This window comes from Alligator sinensis, unplaced genomic scaffold (genome assembly GCF_000455745.1).
Source record: "Alligator sinensis unplaced genomic scaffold, ASM45574v1 scaffold1102_1, whole genome shotgun sequence".
NCBI classification, from domain to species: Eukaryota; Metazoa; Chordata; order Crocodylia; family Alligatoridae; genus Alligator; species Alligator sinensis.
Genome location: NW_005842342.1, coordinates 1,471,145 through 1,480,313, shown reverse-complemented (window position 1 = coordinate 1,480,313; position 9,169 = coordinate 1,471,145). Strand labels below are relative to the sequence as shown.

General features: G+C 39.1%; 1 protein-coding gene across 4 annotated transcripts in view; it reads right to left on the bottom strand.

Moving 5' to 3' along the window:
- The window catches only part of MYBL1 (MYB proto-oncogene like 1), a 37,404-nt gene extending 28,240 nt beyond the window's left edge, over positions 1-9,164 (bottom strand). For all 4 annotated transcript variants that reach the window (XM_025210249.1, XM_006028818.3, XM_006028820.3 and 1 more), the window contains exons 1-3: positions 9,145-9,164; positions 3,189-3,294; positions 2,979-3,050 (exon numbers count right to left, since the gene is read on the bottom strand). In XM_025210249.1, the coding sequence (XP_025066034.1) occupies positions 2,979-3,050; positions 3,189-3,294; positions 9,145-9,164 (198 nt within the window). The remainder of the gene's footprint in view (positions 1-2,978; positions 3,051-3,188; positions 3,295-9,144) is intronic.
- Between the last annotated feature and the right edge of the window lie 5 nt (positions 9,165-9,169).

Sequence of the window (9,169 nt, the reverse complement as noted above, 5' to 3'; positions counted from 1 at the left end):
CTCATTCCCCACCATCCCACAGCAGAATATTGTCTTTTCTCAGCTAAACTGCTAGACTAATTCCTCTGCTGCTACCAGTGTCTTGTACCAACGTTAGGGATGAGATTAATCCTCAAGCCAACAAAATATGAATCCAATAAATGCTTCAAACACTTAAGAATGTTTAAAAGTTACACAGAAAATCATACCACTGATGATCATGACCTTACACCAGCTAGTAGGGTGGGGTGGTTTCCCTTCTTACTCTCCTCAGTTCTGACTCATTTCCTTCTCCTTGCTGGCATACTTTTGTTTTATTTTAGAGGGGGGAGGAAAATCCTTCACTCCCACTTGTCATGGAAAACTACTGTCTGTCCTCTACCTCCAAAACAAAACTCAACTTTCTATACATTGGGAACAATTTACAAATTTCCACTAGGCTTCTACAATGTATCTCTACATATACATTGCGCTTGGTCATACTCTAACCCATTCTGTATTTTTGAGAACTTATTACCATATATTTTAATTTATGTATGCAATCAAACATCTCCATTGTTGCCTTCACATGTATAACTATTTAACTTTTTTTCTGGGGGGGAGTTTAAACTAAAGAGTAGCAGAAGAGGAAAGACAACAGTAAAAATTTTCACACCTGGGTGCCCAGAAGTTCATCCTATAATATTCACATTTAGCTATATGAATCAGCCTAAAGTTCAAATGCACAAAAGTTTCACAAATCTAACCACAGGCAGTATGTGCTGCACATGCTCAACAGCTTTGCAAGCTCAAATCCCACTTAAAGTAAGGTAATCAGCCATGAAATTTTAAAAGATTAATTTTATTTCACTCAGGGTTTTTTTTAAAATCAACTCTAATTACATTTTATTTGGACACACTTCTACTATTTAGACAGCCTAGTATGTGTGTGGGGGGAGGAGGGGTATTCTGTTTGGTTTTAAGTTAACAATTCATACTTTTTATATACCAGCTATAATCAACACTCTTTAGACAGGTATTTTCTAGCATTAATGATTAACTGAGTTAAGGAGGACCCAAGATAGAATGGATTGCCTAAAAGGCACCTCCAAAAGCATGGATGATTACTCTATGCTAGTGATTCAACTAGGGTGCCAAGACACCCTGGGGTGCTACCAGATCCTTTGTAGGGCAACCTGAGGTGTAGCGAGATAAACAGATTAAGTCAAGCTCAGGCTTGTCCTTGCCTGCATGATCCCCCCACCCCTACAGCCCAGCCTCTCCATTAAGTAGTAACTAAGCACTACAATACATAAAACCAATCAGTTTTTTAAACTGGGCACCACTCATTTGACAAAAGTTAGGGAGGGGTGCCTCGTGTCCAAAAAGGTTGAGAACCACTGCTCTATGCCATCACTTACGATTCTGAAACTGACCCTCATGGTTGCTGAAACTAGCAAGTGTCACTTGACTAATCTTCCGTTCAAAGCATAAATAAAGCAATTGACGCATCTCCCCAAGAAACTAAACTCTAGATTCACTTTTTTAAAGTTCCATCAACTTTGACACCCCCCACCCCCAATGCTAATAACCTTGCCATTTATTATCCAAATTAATTTTCTTGGCAAACTCCTTAGAAAAGTATTGGAATCCAAATTCCAGCAGCACTATCCGATTCTGTAAGAGCACATAGCACAAATACAGCATTTCTGGAACTGGTGTACCACCTTCTTCAGGCCTTGCATAAGAAATTAGCCATAAATTAACAGTACTGCATAAAATCTGTGAATTATGCCACCAAAAACTATATCACCACAGAGGAATAATTCATTAGCTGATCTCCAAGACAGCCAATACCAGCACTAGCATCATCTGTTTCATTTAACATCACATCATTCCCTGGCCCACACTACTCTTCTTTTCTTCATCAGAAAAACAACTAGGGAAAATGTGATAAGCCAATGATTCCAGTGGCAGTGATTTTCCATCAGTACAGCCAATCCCCATTTCTTCCATAGCCCAGTGTTTGAAATAGGTGTTCAAACAAGGAAAGGAGCTGACGGTTCAAAATGACCTAAACAAGAGAGGGTTTTTAGTATGAGGAGGTGCATTTGAAAAGCTGGCTGACACCTGATCAGCTGAGGACACACCACAGGTATCCAACTTGGTGCAAAGCTAGTTTCCCCACAGCTCCTATACACAGTGTTCATATAGAATACCTTATCCTCATTTTATTCAGTAACCTGAACCCTCTACTTTCAAGGAAAATTCTCTCATGTGCAATCTACACTTACCACTTACTTGTTACTGTATTGAAGTAGCCTATTTTGTGATTGAATGCAACAGCCCCAGAGACTGCAACTGACAGAAAGCAGCAGTTCATTTCAGAAGTAACGGCAGACCTGAATGTAGCACTGGTCCTTCACAAATGCAGCTACTTCCCTGCACATTTCAAGTTTGTTTCAAATCAATCTTAGTCTGACTTGACAAGTATCTCACAGACCTGGGCCCTATCTACCTTAGCCCAGCTGAAAATCAAATAGAACAAATAATAGGCACGTGGTAAATTACTTCAGAGCTGTCGAACTTCTAAGTGCCCAGGGGCTGAATACCCCACAGGCTGCACCAGCCGGGGCCATGGAGACACCCCCTACCACACTGCTGAATCATGGACCTATGCTCACCCCCAGATCCCCATGCTGTGCTGGTCTGCCCTGCGTCCCTGGGACAGAGGCAGAAAATGTAAGACAGAGAGGGAGTGGTCACCTGGAGGCTTTGGCTGTTATTGCAGCCAGATATATCATGAGGGGCAGCAACTTAATCCCTCACAGCACATATGCAGCCTGTGAGCCACCAGCTGATCAGCCCTGAATTACTGGATAGTTTTACAATCTTTGCATTTTCCTTCGCCTACTTGGTCTAATGAAAGATATCACCTCTACTACAAGAGTTCTGACTGCTCAGTGTGGTGAACACCTTCATTAGAAAAGGCTTATTCAAAAAAAAATATCCACACTTACTTGTAGGTGACTAGCAATGAAAGCCCAATCATCTGTTCCATTTTGTTCTACTAGTTTCTTTAACTTTTCATCCTGTTAAAGACATAATATCAGCTAAGAACTACATCATTTGTAATTATAAAAGATCATATACAGTGTAAATATATTATAACTAACATAGAAGCAAAGCTGATTGGCCAAGTGTTACCTCATCACATGGCCAAATGTTACCTCATCACGTGTCCATTTTACTCTGTTGCATATCTTTTTCAGCCCTTTTTGCTGTGGTACTTCATAGTCATGATCTGCATACTGAAAGTCATCGTCATCATCTTCACTGTAGAGAACATCAAAACAGTTCTAATAAGTTACAAGTAGGTTTTAAACTAACAGCAATCATCAATAGCTAAAAAAATATACAATGATTTGAGTAATTTGTGGAAACAATGTTTAAAATTTACAGAAACCCAAGACCAATCTATTTTCTCATTAGCCTCTCTCCAGAAGTTGCAGATGCTCATGCTTCAAAGAACAGTAAGTCAACCGGCCTGGTTTTGGACTGAATATTAGAAGGAATATCCTACCTATTCCTCAACTTCTGAAAGTTTAAATCCAAAGCATGAAATTTGCTTAACCTCAAGGTTCCATGTAACATTGATCAATGTATTATCTATACATTAGACAAAATATGCTGCACAAAAGCATCTAACCCATAATTCCATAATTCAATTTAATTAATTTGTACAGAAAACAGTTTAGCACTTGGTTGCATATAGGACATGGCAGTTTGAGTCCAGGGCTTAGAATCCAATTAGTGGGCATTTTTCTTCTTAAGTTAAATATGTAATGATGCAGGAGAAAGGGACATTGTCCATTAGTTTGGGCCCATACATTATTTAACTTGAAGATAGAGAAAAAAATTCTTTCATAACCTTTTTTAATTTAATAATGATTATTAAATCCAGCCCTCCAAAAAGGTGCCGTCTTGTAGAACATCAGCAAAGAACCTAAACTCACTCACTACATGCTGACTTACTGCTTAGCACAGATCAGAACCAGGCCTGAATCTTCTTGCTATATAAGCTAAAGCCGAAGAGCTGCAAAGAATAATTCAAAGTGATGAGACATGCCCTTTCTAAGGACCCCTAAGGTGAACTGAAAGAAGAAATATAAAAGAGAGAAAAAAGGAAAAAGAAAAGAAAAGAAAAAAAAAAAACACACACACAGAGGATGCAATCCTTAAAGTCTAATTTAAGTCATAAATGCCTTGCTTTCAAGAAGGAAATACTCCCATCTTACAAAACTACAGGAAGAAAAATTTTAACTTTATTATGATAATAGATACACAAACAAGAAAGCAGAACTCAAACACTGGTGCTTCACTTTTATCTTGGTAGTCATCAAGAGAAAAAAAAGCCAAAAGCAGCAGAAGACTCAGTGTGTGTATACTCCATCTACTGGAGAAATCCTGATACACCACAAGCTTTGTCAAAAAAATTCAGCCACACAAAGGGGGTACAGAGGTGTTCTATACTTTAAGTTTCCACTTCCCCTTTCTTTCTTTCCTTATGACAGAAATCTGAAGTAATTTAAAAACTAATACAAACATGTCAATCTGAATTTGACAGCAGGCATCCTATTACTAATTAAGACAAGTGTACAAGTAGCGGACTCATTCAAATATATATATAATAAGTTAAGCAGATTTATCCCTATTGATGCATTAAATTCACTCTCTTTGTTAGCTAGTGAATTATTACAATGTGAGCCCTACAAAATCCAATAGCAAGATCTTCTATTTGGGCTACAGAACAAGGCACATAATTCAATCTTGAAAACTACACCTAGTTACAGTTTGCTTGTTCTCTCCCAAACTGCAAAATATAATTAAGCTTTTTTGTTGTGTTAACAAAACCTGTATGGTTACCCAAAAAGTGGTTATTTAGGGACCTGTTGTCTATCCTAAAGTTAAAAATTGTTTTTTTCACACCATGACATGCATCTAAGTTTCAGGATACCATTTTGTGACAGACTGCAGATTTTATTGTGATATTTCTGTGTTAACATTATAATACTGTCCGAATTGGTTTACCTCATTAGTTTATACACAGAGAATAAAAGGTCAGGGTTGGCTACCTGCAGGACAAGACAAGACGTACCTTTAGCACCAGTAGTTTTAAATGGCTTTGTTGACATTTGAAAGGTGAAATGTCTGACACCCTGGAGGTGTCAGGAGCAGACCTGGATGTTTGCTCCTTGAGTCAGGGCAATGGAGAACCAAGTAAGGCAAGAGACGGAAAGCCTGGGGTCTCAGAGTGCAAAGAAGCCTGGGCTCCTGCCTTGCTCTAGAAGCCAAGCTTGGGCTAGCTTCAGGTGACCCTCTCAGAGACCAGACAAGGCCACAGCAGTCCCAAGCAAGTGCCCCTTAGAGGGCACCCTGTGACAAATTTACTTACACCTTTGTGTATTAGCATTACACTCAAGTACAAATGCTCTGTCCCTGCTAACAGAAATAAGTTCCCATTCAGAACGATCACTACTGCCAGATTAGTTGTAAGGTAAAATGTATATTAGCCTTCTGCATATTTTGCTCCAATATTCCAAGGAGTTCTCTCACTATAGTGCAAGCATTTTTTATGAAAATGTATAGAAACAAACACTAAAGCTTCATTTTAAACCAGTTTTACAGTGATGAAGCAAACTTTATATTATTCATGTTTTACGGACTATAGCAAATCCTTCCCACTACTTATAAAAGGAAGTTACACTCATTAAGTCATCACTGTGAAATAAGACAGCCCTTAATTTATTATAATACAGTTGAAACCTGAAATAAATTAAAAATACAAATTATAAAACAGAAAGATTGCAAAACATTAAAAAGCATCTAGTCAGCTTAAAAACCTAAGTCCCACTGAACCTGAAGCAGTTTCTAATAGCAGGCCACAGAGAACAAGTCACTGCACGTGAATTAAGTAACAAAAGAGACAGAAAAGGGGGGAAGGGATATGGGGAAGCAGAGCCTGAGGGGGATAGGCAGGGGGGCAAAGGCAGCAGGCAACAAGCTGCTTGCTCCCGCACAGCACCATCTCCCTCCCTCAACTGCCTCCTGTTGCCTCAATGCTTTTCTTAACTGCTCTTCCCACTGCAATAGTGGTGGGGATAAATTTAAGACAATCCTTCAGTAATTGAATTGGACACATGGAATATTGTAACAAATTTATAATTTTTCCATGTATAGAATTTCTGTGCATTATAATTACTGGGGAGTAAGATTTGGGTAAATATATGGTATTAATTTAATTTCGCTCATTCTCAATCATCTAAAAAAGTGGCCTTCCTTTAAATACTTTACACATTTGAATGACTTTTATGGGTCAAGTTATTTAACGTGAGATTAACATTTATTTAGAAAGGCAACAAGACTAAAGTTTATCTGCATCTGAATTACAGCCAAGACACTGTGTACTCTGTGGGAAGCCTGACCAAAATTATGTAGCAACACCACATGTCACTTGCTGTCTAGTACAGTGAAAGGAAGTTCTTAAGCATCTTTGGATTGTCTTAAAACAGATTTCTTTTTGAATGAAATATGAAAATAAATGCAATTGATCAAATTGTTATTTTAATATTAAACTCAGTATTTTTTCACTGGCCTACATCTTCAGTAGGCCACATATCTGCTCTTTTTAAAGACATAATAATACTATAATATAGTTTATGAAAAAAACTGGAAGCGTTGGGAAGTAGACAGGAGTCAGCTGGAACTTGGCGCAAGGTAAACTGTCAAAAACAACAATGATTATGCAATAACCTGGAGAAAAATCTAGCACTGAGAAGAACCATACTTATGAATAAGCAATCATAGTTAGGTTTCAGAATGAGTATTTTTGAAATGCATGAAGTAGCTTGTATTTATTGAACACGAACGCTAGCTATGTGCAGACTCAGGAATATAATACTAGATCATTCACATCTAGTTAATACTTATGTCTTTCTATATACATATGCTAAAAGCCTTTTTTTTTTTTTAAATGAATATCTAGATTCCAGAAATGAATGACACTACAGAAGTTATTGAAAGGAGTAATTTCTACAGTATGCCTGTCACCATGGCCCTACTGATAATGGCTGCTACCAACTTCACACCTGAGAGTTCTATAAAGATGCATGTAGTTTACCAAGACCAATCTAGTGTTTACATTTCACAGAGAACAGCGTCATATTATATATATACACACACATTATATATACACACATACACACACACACACGTGACCAAATTTTATGCATTTCTATATACGGTCCTATATAACTGGAAAGGAACAGCAATATATTGAGTCCAAAAATATGCAATTTACATAAGTAAATGAGGGATTTTTTTAAAACAAAAATCTAATACAGATAGATGGTTTTCAATTACCCATACCATCTCAGTTCATGTTCAAGTGAACTATGATCACAGACATTTTTAACAAAGTGAAACAGTTTGAAATTAGACAGCTTTATCTGCAAGAGTAAGAGAGCAAGTTTGTTTTTTTTAAACTAAGTTTAGTAGCCATAAGATTTAAAAAAAAAAAGACTTAAGGCTTTATTCTTTGGCATCCCTTCTAGGCAGCTGAAAGTTGAAAGCTATATAAAAAATGAAAAGGCTTTTGAAAAGGACTGAAATTATTTGAAAAAAAAAAAAAATAAATCAAAATCAGCTTAATTGCACTAAATTTAATAAACCCCAACTGGAACAAGAAATTCATGTCACCTCCTTCAGTGAAGGTGTATCACTGTGCACTAGTGATTCTCAGTCAGGACACAGCACAAACACCACAGAATGTCAGGTGTACACATCTGATTCACAAGGTAGATCCAGAGTTTTCAAACAGGAATCCTCAGCGTTAAAAACTCTCTGACCTCTTCTGGTCTTTTTCGAGTTCTTTGCAACAGAAGAACTTGTTCTGTTACCTTGCTATAATCAAACATTGACTGAAAACTAAGAGCTGACATTGTCTGAGGGGTGCCTTGAGTTTTAAAAGGTTGAGACCCACTGATTGAGAACTTTTTAAGTGGGATCTTTCTTCCTAGTCCTGCCATATTCCTTGGTGGAAAGGTGTTCATAATATGAAAATGGTGTTCAAAGGTGTCCTACCCCCATTGGTTTAGGGTTCACATGAGAAAAAGCCTGTTAAGATGCTCTAATCTGTGGAAAGCCCTGTTAGCCTGAAGTCTGTCAAAAGGCAGGGTAGATACACATATTTATAGACTAACTAAATAAGACTTTACACTGTGCTGTCTTGGGTTCAAGAAAGGTCATGTGTGCACTCTCTCATATTATACATTCAAATACATTTTAACATACAAGGTGTTTAAAAGAAGTCCACTTTCGGAGATGAAGAGAGAGTGAAAGTTCAGTTATTACCACATTTGCCCAAATACAAGACACATGTGCGGGTGAGAGCGCACACAAGCACGCACAAGACTGTGTAAACCCAAGTTCACTTCAGTGAAAATTAATACCATATTTACCCAAATCTAAGACATACATGTTTGTCCAGGGAATGGGCCACAGGTAAAAGGAGAGGGGACGGGGAAGGTCCACATGAGACCAACAGAGATGACAGATGATGTGGGGCATGTGCATACACGCGCGCATGCACGGTACATGACAGCACAAGCTTTTGCAAGCCCAAGTTCACTTCAGTGAAACTTAATACCGTATTTATTTATTATATAACACCAGTCAAACTTAATGCCATATTTATCCACATCCAAGATGCAGGTGAAGGAGCAGGAGCTGGCTTTTGTTCACTTCATCAGATGCTGCCCGCCTCAATTTTAGGAGGCTGGACATGCTTTACTCTATCCGTGGTTCACACTGCATGGCCTGCAGCCTTGAAAGGACCTGAAAGCACCCCACCCACAGCACCCAGGTGGACAGCCAGGGGCCTTCACACAGAGCATCATCAACCTCCAGGTTATCCAGCCAGAGTGAACCGCTGCCTCCCGCCAGGGACGGACTTGGAAGAGGAAGGAGCAGAAGGGCAGGGAAGAAAGGCGGCGGGCAGGGCAGGGCCGGGCGGCGACCCCGGGGCGCACCACGCTGCCCACGGGACAGAGGGCAGGACACCAGGCGCGTGCGGGGGGTGCCCCACGGGCGGTGACAGGTGACGGGGGCGGGGCAGCGGCCACTCACCTGCGCGGTCTCTTCGCCATCCTTG